Genomic DNA, 20122 nt, shown 5'->3' on the forward strand with positions numbered 1-20122 from the left:
GTTGTTTTCCATCATCCCTTCTTCCTCTATTGTGTATTTTACTGGTAATCAGAGTAGCTGATTCTGGAGAAACGTCTGCTGTGAGACAGATTAAAGTTTGGGAAGAGAACTTTATTTAAAAAGAAAGTGATTCATGATGTGATTCTGTTTTATCTGCATACATAATTCCAGAAACACATTGGGTTCACAAATGAACAGTCAACCGATTGTGTTTCTCTGACAAAGACCGCACAACTTTTCAACACAAGTGACAGTCAGCGCTTTGTTCTGTACAGTGTTCCTCTGAAACTCGGGTGGATGCTGATAATGGAAGGTACAGCAGTCTGTGTCACTCTTGTTCCATTACTCATTTCCTATGTTTTCATGTTTTTCCCTCCCATCACAATCTCTTTGTTCAATATGTCTTCCTGTCTTCTTTTCCTGCTATTTCTGGTCTCTATCTTTGTCACTTTGCTGCTGAACCAAATGACAGAAGTTGCAAAACATTTATCTTTCCTTTGCCACTCTCGCTGACTGTCACTTTAGAGATATTTGGTATGGGGTTTACTCAGAGTAGTCTCTGAAACTGTCTGAGAAAAAAATAAAAAAAAGGAAAGCATCATGATCTGTACACATTTAAACATAAATACCTGTTTTTTGTCTTTGTCACTTCTTCTCAAGAGATCTTCACGATTAGTCACACAGGCATCCCACATCCCCAAACATACTTCTGACTTTTAACACATCTAACATAATGTTGGGAAGTTAAGTTTTTAGCATTTTTGCATGGTTACTTTCCTCTTTGTCAAAATGTCAGACTCCACTACACTTCACTGGCCACACGTGTCCAACTGCATGTTAACACAAACGTCTAATCAGCCAGTCGCGTGGCAGAAACTCAATGCATTTAGACATGTAGACATTAGTGCTGGGCAATATGGAAAAAATGTTTTATCACGATATAAATTATTTTATATCACAATAATGATATATATATCACGATATAAAATAATAAAGTATATTTTCAATTATTAAAAAAAGCCCTATCTAGTTTTACTTTGAAGACAGGAAGCTTCACTGACACTTTATTTTGAAGATTTGTTTACTTCCGATGACAGTCCCGCACTCATTCGGCCTTGTTTAGTTCATAAATTAAAACCCAACATTATTCTGTATTTTCTACACTCTAAAATATTTATTAAAATCACGAATCAGTGATTTGGACGTCACGAACATTCAAACTCGAATTTTTGGGAGAAGATCACTAGAAATCCAAGTGCCCTGATACTTGTTACAGCCCTGTTCCACAGCTTGTAATCTCATATGTTAATTTTTCGTGGACTTTTCTTTAGTGAAAGAAGGTTTGTTGTGTTAGCATCGGCACAGGAATAGCCTCCTAGCATCATTTGCATTTTGCTGTCTTGTGCTCCGCGTCGGACATCTTGAATCCAAAATACAACCAAATCACAGACGTACGTCTTTTGCTGAAAGTGCTTCTTCTTGTGCTGCCTGCATCGGTGTATCTGTCTGTTTCAACTCCAGGGAAACAACTTCAAGCTCTTCTGCGTCCATCGTTCTGCACTCATGTTAAGTAACGTAAAACCTGTCGTAAAACTCACTAAAGTGCGAATCAAAGAACGTAAAGCAGCTTTACGTTGCAAAACCACAATGTACACGAATGACGAGGTTCAGACTATTTAATGATATATTTGGCATTGTAATTGATCAAATTAGGTTATAAATGATATAAATGATAGAAGAGAATTGCCACGATATGTATCGTCGTATCGCCCAGCACCAGTAGACATAGTCAAGACGATCTGATGTTGTTCAAACCAAGCATCTGAATGGAGAAGAAAGGTGATGTAAGTGATTTTGAATGTAGCATGGTTGTTGGTGTTAGATGGTCTGGTCTGAGTATTTCAGAAACGGCTGATCTACTGGGATTTTCACCCACAACAATCTCAAGGGTTTATAGAGAATGGTCAGAAAAAGAGAAAATATCCAGTGACCGGCAGTTCTGTGAGCAGAAATGACTTGTTGATGCCAGAGGTCAGAGAAGAATGGCCAAACTGGTTCCAGCTGATAAAAAGCAATAGTAGCTCAAAAAACCACTGGTTACAACCAGAGTTTGCAGAAGAGCGTCTCTGAACATACAATAAATCCAACCTGGACTCTAATGACCTCAAGTAGAACACTTTTGGGATGTGGTGGAACAGGAGATTGGCATTATGGATGTGCAGCCGACAAACCTGCTTCAACTGTGTGATGCTGTCATGTCATTATGGACCAAACTACCTAATAATGCTTCCAGTATCTTGTTGAATCTCTGCCGTAAGGGATTAAGGCAGCTCTGGAGACAAAAGGGGGTCAAACTCGGTAAAGTGGCCGGTAAGTGCAAATGCCCTGGAGGACCTCTAACCAGATGTGTTGCTGCTGTTTCTCTTGCATTTAGTTGGGGAAGAGCAGAAAAAATACAATGTCAGCTGCTATTAAACATGCAGCTGTCTGAACATACAAACTCATACCTCTAATTTTCAGCAGAGATGTCTGCCCCTTTGTTGACAGCTGTGTGTAATTAACCCGCAGGACCCTTGCATCACCTTTCCGAGCACATTCCCCACGTGATGCATCGTTTTTACCTGAGCAGTCCTCTCACTCTCCTCCACGCAGCCACTTTCGCCAGACGGTGAGCCACAATCAATAGTGTGTTAATTAGCCTTTAGACAGACTCTGAAAGCTGTCACTGCAAACTCTCACAAAGGACATTTAACTCCAGACCGTGTCTTCATTATTTAACGGGGAACAAAGGAAAAGTGTCGCAATAATGATTGCTTCTCTAAACGATCTCTTCCTTTTATGTAAATGTGTTTGCAGGTGATATTTTCAGTTGATATCAATATTAATGAGATTTGAAATGACAGTTGTTCACATTTGAACTGCTGATAATCATTCTGCCCTATGAGGCAAAATAAAAGGAATGAAAATGTTGAGTTATGTAAACTCTGTACTTAAATCAGACATTTAAACAGCAATGAACTGCACCACTGTCAACCTAAAGGATATTATTTATCTCATGACATTTTATGCACACTTCTTGATAAGAGGTAGTTACATGCCCCGTGGCGTGGACTGACTCATAGTGCATTGTAAAAACTGGTTGTGTGTCTTTTTCAACTGGCAATATCTGCATAAACCTGACCTTCATTAGCTTATGTTAATGCATGAATCTCTCCTTCTCCACCTTCGGGAGCCGTCCCTCCAGACCTGAGAGTTTAACTCCTTTTGGGCCTCATTATCTTTGGAATAAAAAACACAGATGTGACAAAGCTGACACAAAGGTCCTCTATGGGTTACTTTTCGACATATAAATTAATTTATTAAACAAAAAAAGGTCAGAAAAAGCAGAGTGTACTTGGTAGGGCTGATATTTCCAAAAATGTCCAGATTTGTTTTTATTCGATTCACCAGAGCCTGGTTCGATTAGATTCCGATGTTTTTTGATTCTTTTGATCCTCTCAATTAAATTTTGAGTTTCTACATTTAGATACATTAATAATCTGTATATATATGTTTTGAAGATTTTCGTTTTAATCTGATACAGTTCACATACTATAAAAGGTATTAGTTAAATTCTAATTAGATTGTTAATACCATATTGTCAGAAGTCAGAGCTCTGTCTCTCCCTCTGGTCACCAGTGGGAGCCATCCCCAGATTACTGAAGATACTACATCTCCCAGCAACCCCAGCACACACTCCCTAGATGCTGCTCAGCTGACTTTAATTTCCCAATCACCCACAGGACACTTAAGCAATACCCAGAGCCTCACTCAGTGTGAGGTATTGTTTGTGTCACCTTGCCTGCATTACCGAGCGTTTCATTCTTCACATGATCTCCTGCTTTCTGTGTCAGGAGTAGGTCATGGTGGACCCAAAGTAATGCAGGAGATCGGGCTTAGTGGCAGAAAAGTAAAACATTTAATAAATAAACTGAAATATGACAAAAACCATTTGTGCAGCAGAAAGGGGGCATAACAGAACAGAAGATCTAAAAAACCAGACACCTAAATAGACTGAAGGCAATTAACTGAAATGAAGACAGCTGTGAATCATGACAAACCTGAAACTGATGTGATTGAAGGACAATTCAAAACAGAACATGACCAACACCCATAACTTAACTGACGAAAACCAAACTGAAGTCCACAGTCCTCACATTCTGACCCTGCTTCTTCTCTGATTGCTTGCCGCCTGCCCTGACGTTCACCTGTACTCTGACAACTCTACTCTCTTCTTGGATGCTCATGATTGACCTCTGCCCGTCTGACCCTGACTTAGCTTTGTGAACTTTTAGCTGTGCTTATTTCCTGTCTGAACTAATAAACCCTTGTGAACTTGGAACCAGCTGTCTGCCTGTCTGTGACACATACAGTGTTACAGAGAAACGGAGAAACTCCAACAATTGTTCTGCCTGTACTGGAGGGCGTTTCAGTTTGCCCACTAGGTGGTGATCACGCTATACCATTAGACCTTATTCTGGAAGAAGAAGACAGTATGAGCAATAAATGGTTACTTTAAAAAATATTTACTTAAAAAAGTTTGGAAAATTCATGCCTGTGAGTTTATAAAGATGATAATTAAAAAGTCAACAATGTATGTTTAGGTTGACCGAGCCTTAGCATTAACAGTCCTATGGGAAATTCCATTAAACGTTAGCATCAAGCTAGGGGACTTGAGCTTTTTGTGTTAGATTGATCTCTACTTTCATGGATCGATTATTGACCTATTAGGCTTAGATCTATTCAGATCAATTAATGGATTTTATCAACCTTATTAATTAGTAGTACAAAGACTTTAATTTATCAGGAATGTTTAAGGAAAAAATGTTTGGCTGCCAAGTTAACAGTCAAATTCAGTGCAACTTTTCTATTCATTGAGGTTACTTTTTAGAGAACATTCAGGGCTTTTATCATACACTCATTTCTGAAATGATCCTGAAACCCTGTTGGGGGGCATTAGTGAGTGACACTGTGTGAGACTGGCAGTCTACTTTAGCTTAAAATTCCACAGTAGTTGAATTGTCAGTTGCTATTGAGGACACTGACCCATATTTCCCCCCTCCAGCCCTCCAGCTAAGCACCACCAAGTGGGTCCTTTTCTGATCCTGTTAGTTCTTTGTGCATGACACAACATTTTCAGCTGTCAGTAGTTATCAAAAGGAGAATGAGAAGGAAAATAAAGTCTGGAAAACAGTTCCTCGTGGTGGACAGACATTTTTTCTGAGGTCAGCTCTTTATAGTAAAGCTATTACCATAATCAAAGGGAACACTAAGAGCTTCTCAACCACATCAAATGTGATTTTTTTTTACACTTTTTGTATACAGTCTGCTACATCAGAATGCTATTTTTATGCAAAAGTTGCAAAGCAAGCTTCAGTTCAGTTTTGGATAAAAAAGTAGTGAAGGATTTGAAGAAAATTATGATTAAATCTGTTTAGCTGCTTATTGATGCAGCTGTCTAATCAACCAATCTCATAAAATCAGCTCATTGCATTATGGGTTGTTGATGTGATCTCAACGACTTGGTGAAATTTAAACTGCACATGATGATGAGAAAGAAAGGAGACAAATTCCACCTCAAATGTGGTGTTTAAATGTGATTTGAGCCATGGTCTGATTTAAATGGCTATCTCCTATTGATCACATTTCTGAACCATGCAGCTTCACAGGAATGCATTATCCTAACCTGATGAGTCATTTCTTCTTTTTGTTGGTCTAACAATTCATATTTCTGGCAGGTTGGGTTGTAAAAAAAAGGAGGTGGATGAAATAAATATATTTATAGAAAAGACTGATGAAGCATGAAAGTAAGAAATGAAAAACTCTTGGAGAAAAAGTAATGAATTCACCCCAAAAAAGAGAAAGAAAACAGAGAGAAATTGCCAGAAAGGCAGAGATAAAAGCATATATGCAGAGAATAATGACTAACGATAACAACTGCAGATGTTGAATGAAAATGGAATATGCACTTTGGAAGATTTAAGAGATTTTAAAGTACAAGAAGGGAAAGTTATGATGTGTAGATGAAGAACTGATTCCTAATGCCTATGGGTCTAACAGTTATTTGATAAATCGATTTCTATTCCTACGATCCTACCAGATCAATCTGTGTGGGGCAGAATCAAATCAACCTATGCCATTAAAAAAAACTTTTAAAAATTAGATCCATTGATAATCGAATCGATATTTGAGAATACCATTTGGATTGAAAGATTACTATAATGTGAAAATGACAAATTGACAGAGGCTGTGGTCCTTCAATTGTCATTTCTATGTAACAAATACACACCTTTTCCCACATCATTTTTTAATCTGCTCCTGATTTACAACAATCTGAATACAGAAATATTCTGAAATGCAATTTTGATTTTTATTCTCTTTATACATGTTCTCCATTGAGGGAAAATTACCACATGAGCATGTTAAAGGTTAACCAAACAGGGAAGTTGAAGGCTAACTCCACCCACAGCCGAAATTTGAAATCCAGTCAGAGGTGTGGTGCTGGGGAACAGGACAATTTTAATTACTGGAGCTGTAGATCATGACGTGAGACTTCTGAAACTTACATGGTTTGACTAATCACAAAATTCAACTACAATTCCTCGATTCAACCTGTAGGGGGCAGCACACACACGGTATTTGACTATATTTTCAAGAAATAAACAAGTTTATTTTACTTTGTCAAAAACAATTTGCAATGACCAACAGACAACACTTTGAAGCAAAATGCTTGAAATGCAGGTGACTGATGTATAGATGTATTTTTTTTTTCAACACGTGTATTATATCAAGTGTAGCTCAATGCTTTGACAAGAAGTTAGACAAATATACCTTATAAGACTGTTTCACTGCAGTGAAGCCACTGGATAAAAACCATCTTACTTTTGCTCAGAACTTCAACTCTTCTTGTTGACTTTAAATATTTTCAATCAATTTTAAAATGTTTGACTTAACCTAAGACTTCTTCAAGATTGTTGTACAGAATTGTGTTCATGAATAAAAAAAGACACATGTCGGCACACATTCTCAGGAAAAACAAGCACCGACGCTCACAGAGGCACAATGCAGATGCAAAACATGGCGTGTCCCTGCTGTTAACACCATCTTGTGTTTGACATTGGCTTTATTCATATGCTAATCCACCTCCATTTTACCGCCCGTGTAATTGATGGGGTGAAACCGGCTATTAGATATTGGACCAGTGGAAACGGAGCAGAATAGACATTGGGATTTCAGACATAAACACTTAATCTGCATAAAACGAAGCAACATTGTCCTGACAGAGCGGACTGGAACTTAATTTACAGAGGAGGCAGTTCATTTAATCCTAGTTTCGTTTATTGCTTGATAACATGCGCCGTGCCAAGTAGTGGGCTGAAGAAATGTTGCATTAGACACCGTACAGTCATTATCCCGTTGGGCTCTGTGTTTATTAGCCCAGTGTCTGAGGTGGGCAGCCAGCCCGCTGCTGTTTTAATTGGTGTGGCAGAGTGCCAAATGATGAATGGCTGGATGGAGAGACTCACCGTTTCTGAGTCAATGGCAGCCATCTGCTAGTGCCACAGGCTGTGTTTGCCCTCACATTTCCTTACACTGCCACTTTCTATAGCACTTCATCACAAAAGCAGCTGCATGTACACACTAGTGCTTCCAAGCTTTACACCAGCTGTAAAACTGTTAAGTACACAGATAGAAACAGAAAAATGAAACGATTTGTTAACTTATCTTATTAACAAATGACAGACTTCAAATTTAATGCATCAAAAAATATAAATAAAAATCCATTTAAGAAACCTTGCTCGGCTTTATTGTTGCTGTAAATAAAGATGTAAATAAGGATGTGTGGTCTATTAGATTCTGCTTTTGAAGTGGCTGAAGTTTACCTTACCAGATCCTCCTTTTTTTCCCCCAAAAAAGTTGCAAACATTTAAAAAACATCCTCAGTTGTTACTTCATTTTTGGCTTCAATCTTTTGAGTGGCGGCCATGTTACTATGAAGCTAAATTGGGGCCAATATTATTTGAAACCCAAATAAAACGTTTTTTTTCAGTTTGTTTTATTTAGGTTTCAAATAATATTGGCCCCAATGTAGTTCCATATATTACATCCTTGTTGATCTTGGTGAGCCTCCAATCACTCATTGATTCACTCCTCAATGCCTACTACCTGTAATTTTGAGAACTTAAGTTGGTTCTAACTGTAAAAAAATATTTGGTTTCCCAGAGACTTAATTTCTAATTTTATACTTTCTTTAAATTGGTAATTCCTGTTGAGAAAAAAAATGATTATGTATTTGCTTAGAGATGCATTTATCAGATTTAAAGTTGTTGAGATAATCTACTAAAGGGATTTGTATATTTTTAGGGTTTTGGAATTTAACAGGTTAAGATGTTTATTCCATCAGACAACACCTTCCATTTCATTTGATAGATAGAGCCTAAAAGACATAAGCAAGAGTGTCATTCTATAATGCCACAAAATAATAATAAAAAAAGATAATGAAACCATTTAGCACGCACCAATTAAAAAAACATTTTTATATATTTTCAGTTATTTGGGATACTTCTTATGTTGACGTATAAAGATAAGGTTTATAGGAAGTACAGTAATATAAATATTTTCTAGTGGTTTTGAAATGTCATAAGTCTGCTTTACATTTAACTCTTTAACAAAGGAGATGTCACTGGCAACACCTAAATAACACACCTTCTTTGCAACACCTAAATAACACACCTTCTTTGACGTCTGTTTACACAAATAACGCATTTATAACAGATAATGCAGTAAAGCAAATGTCATCCCAAAGATGCTTTCCTTTACTTCATAATCCACTGAAATTATGTTAATTGTGTAAATTTTCAAAAAAAAGTAGTGATGGGCTATATGACAATACATCTTGTGTGGGCGATAGAAAAGTGTCTATGGTGCCATTTCTCTTCTATTGTCTTAGTTTGTTTATTTTTATTGCTGAACTTTTTTGCAAAAAACTGTTGGGCACTTTAAGTAAATGTTTCTCATTTGAAATGATTCAGTTACATGTTACTTGAAAAAAAAATAAAGTCAAAAAAAGTAATTAATGACATTTTTGTCTTTTTTTTTTTAGAGAATAACTGAAAAAATACTTTAGTGTGATATATATTGTTATATAAAATCATTTATATCGTGATATACACTTTTTTCCATGTAGTTTTTGATATGTTAATTTTTTTTTTTCAAATGATTTACCAGGGGCTGCACGGTGGCGCAGTGGTTAGCGCTCTCGCCTCACAGCGAGAAGGCCCCGGTTCGAATCCCGGCTGGGACCTTTCTGTGTGGAGTTTGCATGTTCTCCCCGTGCATGCGTGGGTTTTCACCGGGGACTCCGGCTTCCTCCCACCGTCCAAAAACATGCTTCATAGGTTCATTGGTGACTCTAAATTGTCCCTAGGTGTGGATGTGGGAGTGAATGGGTGTGTGATTGAGGCCCTGCGACGGACTGGCGACCTGTCCAGGGTGTACCCCGCCTTCGCCCATCAGCAGCCGGGTTAGGCTCTGGCACCCCCGCGACCCCGAAAGGGAAGAAGCGGATAAGAAGATGGATGGATGAATGATTTACCAGCATCTGCTTAAAAAAAAATCTTTTCTTCTTTTATTTTTAACTAAATGTGTCCAAGCTCCCTCTTAAAGAACCTCTCCAATCATCTTTTGATCCTTTTTAAAAGCGTTTCTGGTGGTCTTCTAAATAAAATTGACATTTTTAGGAAAAATCTAAAAGTCGCTTTCTAGGGCATAGTTTCAGCATAGTGGCAGGAGTTTATTAGATTTTTAACTCTGAGTTGTTGGCTGGACCGTTGGGGTGACGTAACCCTTTGGCTACATCACAAATATGCTCTTTTTCAAATGGCATTTGTTAGTCTGTTCATGATTCACAACAATTTGAATAAAGAAAAACTCAGAAATGCAATTTTAAGCTTTATTTTCTTTATATTTATCTTCCATCGTGACAAAAATGCCACAAGAACATGTTAAAAACACCAATTTTAAGTAGCTGATCAAGTCTTCTACCGGTGAATTGGTCATCCTCTCCTTGAAAATCACATAATGTTTTCTGTCTTTTCTGTCAACAGCTAACGTTTTAAACACACATTGTTGCATGTGTGCAGTCTAAATTGTGTGCTGTTTTTGTGTTCACAGCTTCTGGGCTTCGTCTACGCCTGCTATGTCGTCACTGCAATGACCGAGGAGGAGGACAGCTGTGAGTAACTTCTTAACACACCCTGGCACAATCCCCAAAAGACACCTTAGAGATAAGAGTGAATCACATCCAGATCCTCTTAACAGAAACAAAAATCTATGAGCCGAGAAAAAGGGAGCTACATCTTTCTTCACATCCCTCTTATCCCATCAGAGTCGATGCTCTCACCTCTTCCTCCCGTCTCCCTGCCTTATCCTCCTCCATAGTAGCTGAACCCGTTCACTTTTCTGTCTTTAATACCAGCGGATCTGTGTGTTCCCTCTCAACAACTCCTTCACCCCATTCTCTTTTTCACATTTGGAGTTTTTGTTCCATTGACCTCCATGAGTGCACTCAGGCTTTTGCTTCTCCTATTTTCTTCTCTTGTATTGACACTCAAGCTGCACGTTTCTTAGCCTCTTGGGAATTTAATGTTTCTGCCCTCTCATTCGGAGTCATTTCTATGTCAGAACTTAAGGTCTTCCTGTTTGTTTCCAGTCCTCCCTGCAGGCTGTGGTTGGTCTGTTTTAGTGTTTTTGCATGGAGTCAGTTAAGGGTGACTAGGCTTTACCTTCGTTCCTGCCCTGTCATGCATTAACAGGCTGAGGGTGTTGGAAGGTTGTGGGAAAAGATGGCAGGGGAAGCCACAGAATGAGTCATGTGAGGGACAGAGAAACCTCAGGCAGACACTTGTGATAAATAACAGAGCTGCTGTGAGCTTATGGGCATGAGCAAGGGTCCTCCAGGAGGTCAGCGTTTGATCACGGAAGTCAGTTGTCATAATAAATATGTGATTAGATTGACTAAGCTGTGCGTCTTTGCCCACATGTGTGAGAGAGGCAGCACTTTGTAAAGAGCAGGTATAAGAAAATATGCCTAGCTGGTCTTACCATTTACCATCACCGGATACTTTGTACACCTTGCTAGTACAGAGTTTGACCTCCTTTTGCATTCAGAACTGCCTTAATCCTTGGTGGCATAAATTCAACAAGGTACTGGAAACATTCCTCAGAGAGTTTGGCCCATATTGACATGACAGCATCACACAGTTGCTGCAGATTTTGTCGTCTGAACATCCATGATGCCGGTCTCCTGTTCCACCACATCCCAAAAGTGATCTATTGGGTTGAGATCTGGAGACTGTGGAGGTCATTTGAGTCCAGTGAACTCATTGTCATGTTCAAGAAACAAGTCTGAGACGGTTCCAGTTTTATGACTTGTTGTCCTGCTGGAAGTAGCATCAGAAGATGGCACACTGTGGTCATAAAGGGATGAACATGGTCAGCAACAATAGTCAGGTAGGCTGTGGCATTGTAACTACGCTCAATTGGTACTAAGGGGCTTAAATCCCTCGTTTGCATTGAGCGGTCCAGACTGAAGTGGACTGCGCCGGACTGGACTTTTGAGTGTTGCCATTACAAAACGGGCCCGTTAAGCATGACCGAATGCGTACCATTTCTGGTCCCCCATTGGTTGTAGGTCCATAGAAAGATGGAAGGGACCCATTAGGGCGGAGCTTCTGTTGTCACATGATGTAACCCATTGATTGACGGAAAGGTTTTATGACAGCAGGAATCGTCCAACCAGCACTTTTCCTGACTCAAAGTTTTGTCTTCTTTTTGTCTTTATTCTTCTTCGCGCCCCGCAATCTTCTTGCAAAGAATCATAAATTCTCTACATATAGTATATCTGTAAAGAATTTACACACAGCATGTGGATCGGAGGCACAGATGACAGCTACGTCATCGGTCTACACCCCACATGCGCTTTGATGGTCCAGCTCTTAATGGAAACGCTCACTTGACTCGTCCGGGCCATTCTAAACCGGCCAAGAGTGTCACGGGCTGGTCGACGAGGACCCAGATGCAGGGAACCACCAGCAGCCTGAACCTTTGATACAAGGCAGGATGGATCTATGCTTTCATGTTGTCGATGCAAAATCCTGACCCGACTATCCGAATGTCGTAGCACAGATGGAGACTCATCAGACCAGGGAACGTTTTTCCAATTTTTCTATCGTCCAATTTCCTGTTCTTAGCTGACAGGAGCGCCTGGTGTGTTCTCCTGCTGATCCCAGTAGATCAATATTTTCTGAAATACTCAGACCAGTAAACCTGACAACAATGCCACATTCAAAGTCACTTCAATCATCTTTCTGATTCTGGGTTTGAACTGCAGCAGATCATCTTGAACATGTCTACATGCCTAAATACATTGAGTTGCTGCCATGTGATTGGCTCATTAGAAATTTCCGTTGATGAGCTGTTAATCAGGTCTGTCTTTAAAGTAGCCAGTGAGTGTACATTGTTGCACTAACTTGATTGCCTCTTGCAATTTTAGGATGTTTTATTTTGTGTTTCCTTTTTAGGCTACTAATCTTCTGAAATTTACAATTCCTCCACCAGACAGCTCATTGTAATCTTTGTTAAGCAACATTATGTTAGTAATCTTGAGAAGCAACAATCAGATCCAGATTGTTTTTCTGATCCTCCTTATTTGTGTGTCGTAAACAGACTAACGTTTGATTGTGCTTTTTTTTAAATTATCTGCTTCTCATAAAATCAACCAAAATGAAGGAAATCAAACCACGGTGTGGTTAGTTTTGGTTTTAATTATCCTCCAATTCCTCCTCTGATCCGAGGAGAGCTAGCTCTTTGTTATTATAATCAGGCCTGCCTGCTGGTGCACACATATTTTTATCCATCCACACAGGTGCAAAGACGTGCACACACACACAAACACACACACACAGCACAAAGACAAGCTCAGGCCTTTTTCTCCTCTCATTTTCTCCATTCATTTGATGTGTACATTAAAGCAAATCCCCAAACTGAGCTCCTCGTCTGCCTCAGCCTCTCTCTAAACCACTTTCTTGCTTGCCTCATCTTTTACACTCATGAATGTATTAGGAGCATTTAAAAAAAAACCCTGTCCACATCTATGTGTATTTTTTTTCTACTCTTTTGGGGTTTTAACAAGGTGTGTTGGTGAAAAGTTAGAGGCCTCCTGCCACTTGTTTCATCAGCCTCATTAAGCGCCGTGCTGGTCAATAACTTCCACAGCTGGTTCCACCCCAGTGAGTGAGGAGAGGTGAGAGCGAGGCTTCAGAAAGGGCAGGAAAAGGAGAGCAGAAAAGTGAGAACAAGAACACGGATGGATGATTTCTCTCAAGACTACATCATTTGAATGCTTAACCCTTTAACTGCCTGCTCCACCACTTTGAAAACATACTTTAAAATATGTTTTTAAGTATTTTTTCATTGCTTGATCGTAAACAAGTTCTTCTAATTCTACCCATCATGATCATCTCCACAGAGAAAACAAAACTGGATTAGAGGTTTTCTTAAAAAAAATCCCACCAGCTAAGGTTTTCGACAATTCTTCAAGCCGTTAATGGCATTTTGATGACATGTTGATGACATTTTGAACAAAAATGCAGCATTTGCATTGCATTTTCATTTCTACTAAAATTCCTGATAATTCAGCATGTGCAAAACCTGGCAACATGTGTGCATATTATAGAGTAAACAACCAATTCCACTTGTATGTGTGTGCACTCACTCATACCTGTTCTTGTCTTTGTTTATCCGGCTGTGGCCGACTTTAGAATTTAGTTTGTGTGTGCACGAGTTTGTTGTACAGTTTATCAGCGGCAGCCAGACTCACCCACAAAGTGAGTGGTGGGGAAAATCCTCTTTGCAAAGTAGGTCATGGAATTAGCTTGCTAGCACCAGGATAAGCTCACTTTAGTTTGTCAGCTAATTATCGCTGCTGTCCTGGATGCTGAGTCACATCTGTGGAAAATCCTCCACAACTGCTGGATGGATGGATGGATGAATCAAGCTAGGAAGAAAAGGATGGAGATTGGCAGGTTGATCTTAAGGGTTACAAGGACAAAAGACAACAATATAAGAAGAAATTCTTTTGATGTAGCTTGTAAGAATAAAATAGACTGAACTTTATTGATCCTAGAAAGGAGAGATTATAGGTCTATTAAAATCAGCAGATAGGTAACACTAAAAATACACTTAAAAATTAGAATCTAAATAAGAGAAAATCTCCTTAAATTTTTTTAATTTTTTAATCGCCTAAAACTGAAAGGATGTTTCTAGTGGAGTGCAAAAACTACAAAAGATGATGTGAAAGCACAAATATACGATTTAGGATTTATTGGAAACATTTGGCTTAAAACAAAAGTTTAATCACCATCAAAAAAAAACTTTAAAAACTTTAATGTCCGGAGGATGCAGAGTTGGAGTTGATTCCTAAGAGATGAATTCTGCTATACTGCTGGAGGCCTGTTTGTTGTCACGGTACAGACAACTAGGAATGATGTGAATTCTTCATGACATTTTTTTTCTTTGTAACAAAAGTTCTGCTCAAAACTCCATTTTGTCAAAAGTCAAGGAAAGTTGACAGTTCAGCTTTTTGCTGATGCTGTTAAGAGACATTAAAGTACTCAAGTATTGTGTATTTTCACCAGGATAGTATTTAACCCAATGTTCACAGAGTGGATGCAGAAGTGGAATAAAGTGTCACACTTCATCACAATGTACAATTCTCACAGCACAACGGGGCAGGAGAAAGAAACCCAGTGATTAGGTCAAGTTATAGGGGTTTTCTGCTATCCTTTATCTCTGAGCTTGTGAGGCTCTTTTCTGCACTGCATGATGTTTTTGTTTCCTTTGTCTTTTTTCTGTGTTTATCAGACTCGTCAGGCTTTTTTCCACTTGAACTCAAACCTAACAATCTCACGTTGCTCCTGGTAACACATGGATGCCTTAATTACAGACCTACATGTCTTTCATTTCTTGCATGGGTCCACACAATGGGAAATTTACTTTTTTCCCCATTGCTTGGGTAAAACCCTTCCTCATTAGATCATTATATGGTGATCAAAATCTAGTCATTTCTGTCAAGTTGTCTTTTATAATTGCTCTCCTGGAAAATCAAACAACAAAAAATATGTCAATCAATAGGATAGGGCTGTTTCCTCACCATATTCAAATACAAAATCTTGAACATAATGTAATGATAAATGTAATATGTTGCGCCGCTTTTCTCCTTCAAAATCTACTGGATCGTGTTAACGGTTGAAAAGTTACCGTAAATCAAAGAACATAAACAGTAGAGCTCTGTTGAGAAAGGGTTAAGAAAACTCAAATTTGCATTCCAGATTTGATTGGATTTAATATTTCAAACCAAAGTTTTAAACTTTGAGTCTGTGTTTCACTGATCTTAATGTCTCCTGCACTTTAACCGATAGCAAGTGGATGAGAAATTCTTCAAAAAACTTACTTAAAAACTTTGTGCACTTTGAAACCATCATTTACAGCAATATTAAAGTAATTTAAAATGGACTTGTTAAATTAGCATTATGCTAGCTAACTTGGCATCTACTGAGGTTTTTCTTAGCAGCATGATAACATTTTTGGTTAATACGTTATCTACTGAGGTTTTTTTAATGCTAATTTGGAATTTAGCTAATATTTTAGCAGTATGCTAAAGTTTTTGGCTAATATGTTATATGCTGAGGATTTTTTAAAATACTAATTGGAATTTAGCTCTTATTTTTATCAGCATGCTAACGTCTTAGGCGAATATGTTATCTACTGGGTTTTTTTAATGCTAATTTTGAATTTAGCTCCTGTAGCAGCATGCTAACGTTTTGGGCTAATTTGTTATCTACTGTGGTCTGTTAGACTACTCTTGAGTTTACCTAATATTTCAGCAACAGGCTAAAGTTTTATATATATATATATAATTTGGCATTTACTGAGGATTTTTAGGCTATTTTGGGGCTGAGCTAGTATTTTAGCAGTGCTAGCTTTTGGAGTTTATCAATATTTAGTTAGCACACACTATGTTTTTGCAAAATTGGCATTGAGGATTTTAAAGCAAATACTACTAATTTTTAGGAAAATCAAGCAAACTTCAGCGGTCTTTCATAGTTCTTTCACAAAATATCAAGCAAATATAGCATTTTGCAAATAATTTTCGCATTTTCAGAAAACCCTTTCATCATTTAGAATAGCATGAGTTGCTTCAGCATCTTAGCGACCAGATTTAACATAAAGCATTCACACTAGCATTATCGCAGGTTCTAGTTAGTAATGTTTTCCCATTTAATCAGCTTTAGTCATCATCTTTTCCTTTCTCCTCTCCATTGTGTTTTCAAAAGGATCACACCTCTTGGCCACATTATCTACTTTGACATGAACTGCTTCAGCCTAATCTCCTGGACAGGCACAACACAACCTGTCCTCCCCTCTCTGCCCCACTCTGTCACCTCAAAAACCTTCCAGTCTCTCCCAGAATATCTCTTTTTTTTTTCATTTGTTTGTACTTGGCAGTCATGTGCTCGTCTGAACCCTGCCTACTATCTGAACTCTTAAGTGAGAGAATAAACAGAAAGGGCAGGGCCTTTTTTGTGTGTGGCTGAAGGTCGCCTCTGTTTCTCAGTGATAAAAAAGCTTTGGCTGTTTTGACAGCTGGCAGGCTGTCACCTGTTCCTAAGCTTTTCCAATGACTCCGAGCAAATAAGCCCACGATAAAAGTTCAATAGGCAGAGATATTTCTCCCTTTGACTAACTTTAAAAAAAAACAACTTTCATGTGCTTTTCTTCAAAAGTTTCCTACCTTTCAAAAGTTTCTGCGGTGCATCTCCTCCCACTCGTTCACGTCATTTTCTTTCCCCCTTTTTGAGTTTTTTTCAGTGTTTATTGTTTGTGTTTTCATTTGTTTCATAAGTCATGCATTTACCCCTTTGTTTTCAGTTGATTTTATTGGTGGATTTGATCCATTCCCACTCTACCATGTCAATGAGAAACCATCTCATCTCCTCTTAAAACCCATGCACCTGTAAGTATCTCCTCTCTGTTGAAAATGAGATTGTGAATAAATGTTCACTTAAATATTTGCAATTTTCTTTGTTATGTTTGATAGTTTGTAGACTTACAGATTAACCCTTTAACGCATACGTTAAAAAAAATCTTATTTATACTTTTTTGTATTAATTATCGGGAATATCTGTTTAAGAAAGTTAGGAAAATTTCAAGTTTCACCCGGTATTATTTACAATCTAAGTTCAAAGTGGCTTAAAAGAAAACTCTGATGATCGAGCTTTTGAGTAGAATTTAAACGCATCACTTACGGATGAATCTTTTGTTCATGGAGACGTCAAAAGAGTCTCAAAAATAGGTTAGTGCGTAAATGGAACAAGCGATCCGTGTGTAGTTTTTAAAGATTTGTGTATGTAGTTAGTTTCAAACTGTTCTAATTTAAAGTTTTGCATGTGTAAATTGTATTTTGTATTTTTTTTTAATTTCATAATTTTTGTACGCACAAATGTATTGTTTGACTTAAAAATCAACAATTACGCACGCACATATCCAAAGTTACGCATAAATCAACAATTAACCACACACTTATTTAAATGTATGCACAAATGAAGAAATACGCACGCACAAATCAAGACTTAAGCCCGCACATATCAAGAATTATGCACGCACATATCCAAAGTTGCGCATAAATCAACAATCACGCATGCGTGAATCAAGAATTATGTACACACATCCAAAGTTATTCACAAATCAACAATTACACATGCACAAAAGGGATTTATGCTTTTCTCTCCATAAAAAAACAGGTTTCTTGATTATTGGAGAGCTCAAATGTACAATTTGTGGCGAATAAATTACCCTCTTTATGGAAAATAGAGCTCCTTTTGACCATCTGCCTATTGTGAAATTGTGTTGGGGTTCCCTGCCACAAACGGTTCCAAAAATTAGGAGCATTTTCCCCAAGATGGGATTAATTAATTTAGTGGGGTTGTGGGGTTAATAACCATAAATCACAGATGTCATGTAGTCATTTTCTGCCAACACGAAATGAGCCTTTTATTAGATTTTTGACAGTTTAATCAGCTTCTCCTAAAATGGGCGGGAGGGCGTTCTCATCTCCTTGATCAGAGGGTGTTATACCCTGGATTCATCTATGGAGATGCGTGCTTGTGTGTTTGACCTGTCCTCTCTTTCTTTATGTCTTTGTCTGCTCCAGGTCTACGTAAATGAGGAAAAGGGTTCTGCGAGGGAGGCGACACAACAAATTCCCACAACAGCAAAAAAAAGGCTGGTTTCACACAAACATCCTGCTGCACTTCCTCATTTCAGTCCCTTAAACGTGTTATTTACTGGTGTGCTTCCCAGAAAAGTAAGTGTGTTTTTCAGCAAGATTTTCAAACAGGGAGGAAAATAGTGTCCATTTAAGGGTGTTTTTTTTTTTATTTACTGGTCTTAGTAATACTTCAAACTGTGCAAAATATGTACCACTGATAAATACAATGTGCACTTAATCATGAAGTGCCCAACAGTGGAAGTCATGCAGAGCTCTGATTTCACATAGTTTGGCTCAGATTGTGTCTGCAGGACTGAATTACAGTGGAGTCTGTGGAATGAGCTATTGTCTGCTGCCTGTTTACTTTAGGAGCCGTGCACAAAAACAAAAGCAGGAAAAGACAGAGGGTGGAGAGGGACCTATATACTAAACCTGCAAGAGGGGGGGGGCGACTGGACAAAAGAAATGATAAATTACGAAATTCTGCATTTGAAATGTGATGAAATCGAGTTACAGTTTGTGACCGTTTTTTTTTAACCAAATCCATTGGAACTCACTATAAATTGATCTTTTTGACACCCTCAAGTCAAACTCAAAATGTATTTTTTAACTTTAACATAAACAAAGAGCCTGTCATATCGCTCACAAAACTGTTGAAAACTGGACAGGAGTAATAAATTAGACTTTGAGCTTGTCTCTTCTCAGTTTAATTGTTACAAATCTGTGATAGCCTCAGCTGGGATTGATTGTAGCATGTTTTTCTTATTAAGATCGATGCTGTAATTTATGTGTATAGACTTAAATAGTTAAAAATAGAAAAGATTCAAACTAGTTTCTTCAAAGACGTGTTAGTCAGTGCTTTTGCTGACTTGAAAAAAACTCTTATTTTAACATAATATTTGAAAAAGTTTAGTAAGTTTTCACATTTACTGATTTCTTAATGTTTGATGATGAAAAACTTGGAATACATTGGAATCCTCTGCTGCCCTCTAGTGTTCAAAGTGTTCATGTACATGGTGCAAACTTTTATACTTCATATCATTTTTTTTTTGTTAAATCTTTAAATCCTGTTGTTTTTATAATAAATAAAAAAATCACCTTAATTTACTCTTTAATTAATCTACATTTACAATGTTTGGGTCTCACATTTCTGTTAAATAAAATCAGATTACTTTCAGTATTTTTCTTTTTTACGCCAAAACATTTTTAAACAAGAAGCAGCTCAATATTTGTTCTGTTTTTTTTAGGTCTCTCTGGTCTTCCTATCTTTCACAACTCTGTTGGGTAAATTCCTGCATTATTATAAGCTTTTTATTTTTTTAATCAAACCATGTGGTCTTTCCTGCTAGCTCACTTTCGGAGTGGAACATTTGGATTTAGAGCTGTAATATTTAAAGAGTAATCTTATTAAACTCTTTCGATGTAACTATGAAGAGGACCTCAGTTTGCAACATATCCAGTATTAGTAGTGAAATGCTACTAAAATGTCAAATATAGTCTTCCTCGAGGTCCAATAGAGACCTCTTAAACTCCACTGACTGGTGTGGACTGGAAAAACTGCTGGGAAAAAAAAAACATTTCATGTGTAAATAATGAGTCATTCTTTTTGTGGTGTTTTTGTGTCTTTTATTACTGCAGCTCCATGTGTGTCGATTGTAATCTTATCTATCAGACCTGTGCTTTGTGTTTGTGTAAATATGTGTTTGGTAATAAAACAAAGTCATTCTTTCCATGATTTTTGACACTTTTGATTAT

General features: G+C 37.8%; 1 protein-coding gene across 2 annotated transcripts in view; it reads left to right on the plus strand.

The window, feature by feature from the left end:
* Positions 1-20102, plus strand: part of nkain4 (sodium/potassium transporting ATPase interacting 4) — a 50943-nt gene extending 30841 nt beyond the window's left edge. The window contains exons 5-7 of one of the 2 annotated variants that reach the window (XM_024293188.2): positions 10213-10273; positions 17029-17113; positions 18311-20102. In XM_024293188.2, coding sequence (XP_024148956.2) covers positions 10213-10273; positions 17029-17113; positions 18311-18320 — 156 coding nt within the window. In that variant the 3' untranslated portion in view covers positions 18321-20102. The remainder of the gene's footprint in view (positions 1-10212; positions 10274-17028; positions 17114-18310) is intronic. The other variant, XM_024293189.2, reaches the window with a different exon arrangement.
* Positions 20103-20122: the final 20 nt, after the last annotated feature.

Source organism: Oryzias melastigma, linkage group LG7 (assembly GCF_002922805.2).
Source record: "Oryzias melastigma strain HK-1 linkage group LG7, ASM292280v2, whole genome shotgun sequence".
Taxonomy (NCBI): domain Eukaryota; kingdom Metazoa; phylum Chordata; class Actinopteri; order Beloniformes; family Adrianichthyidae; genus Oryzias; species Oryzias melastigma.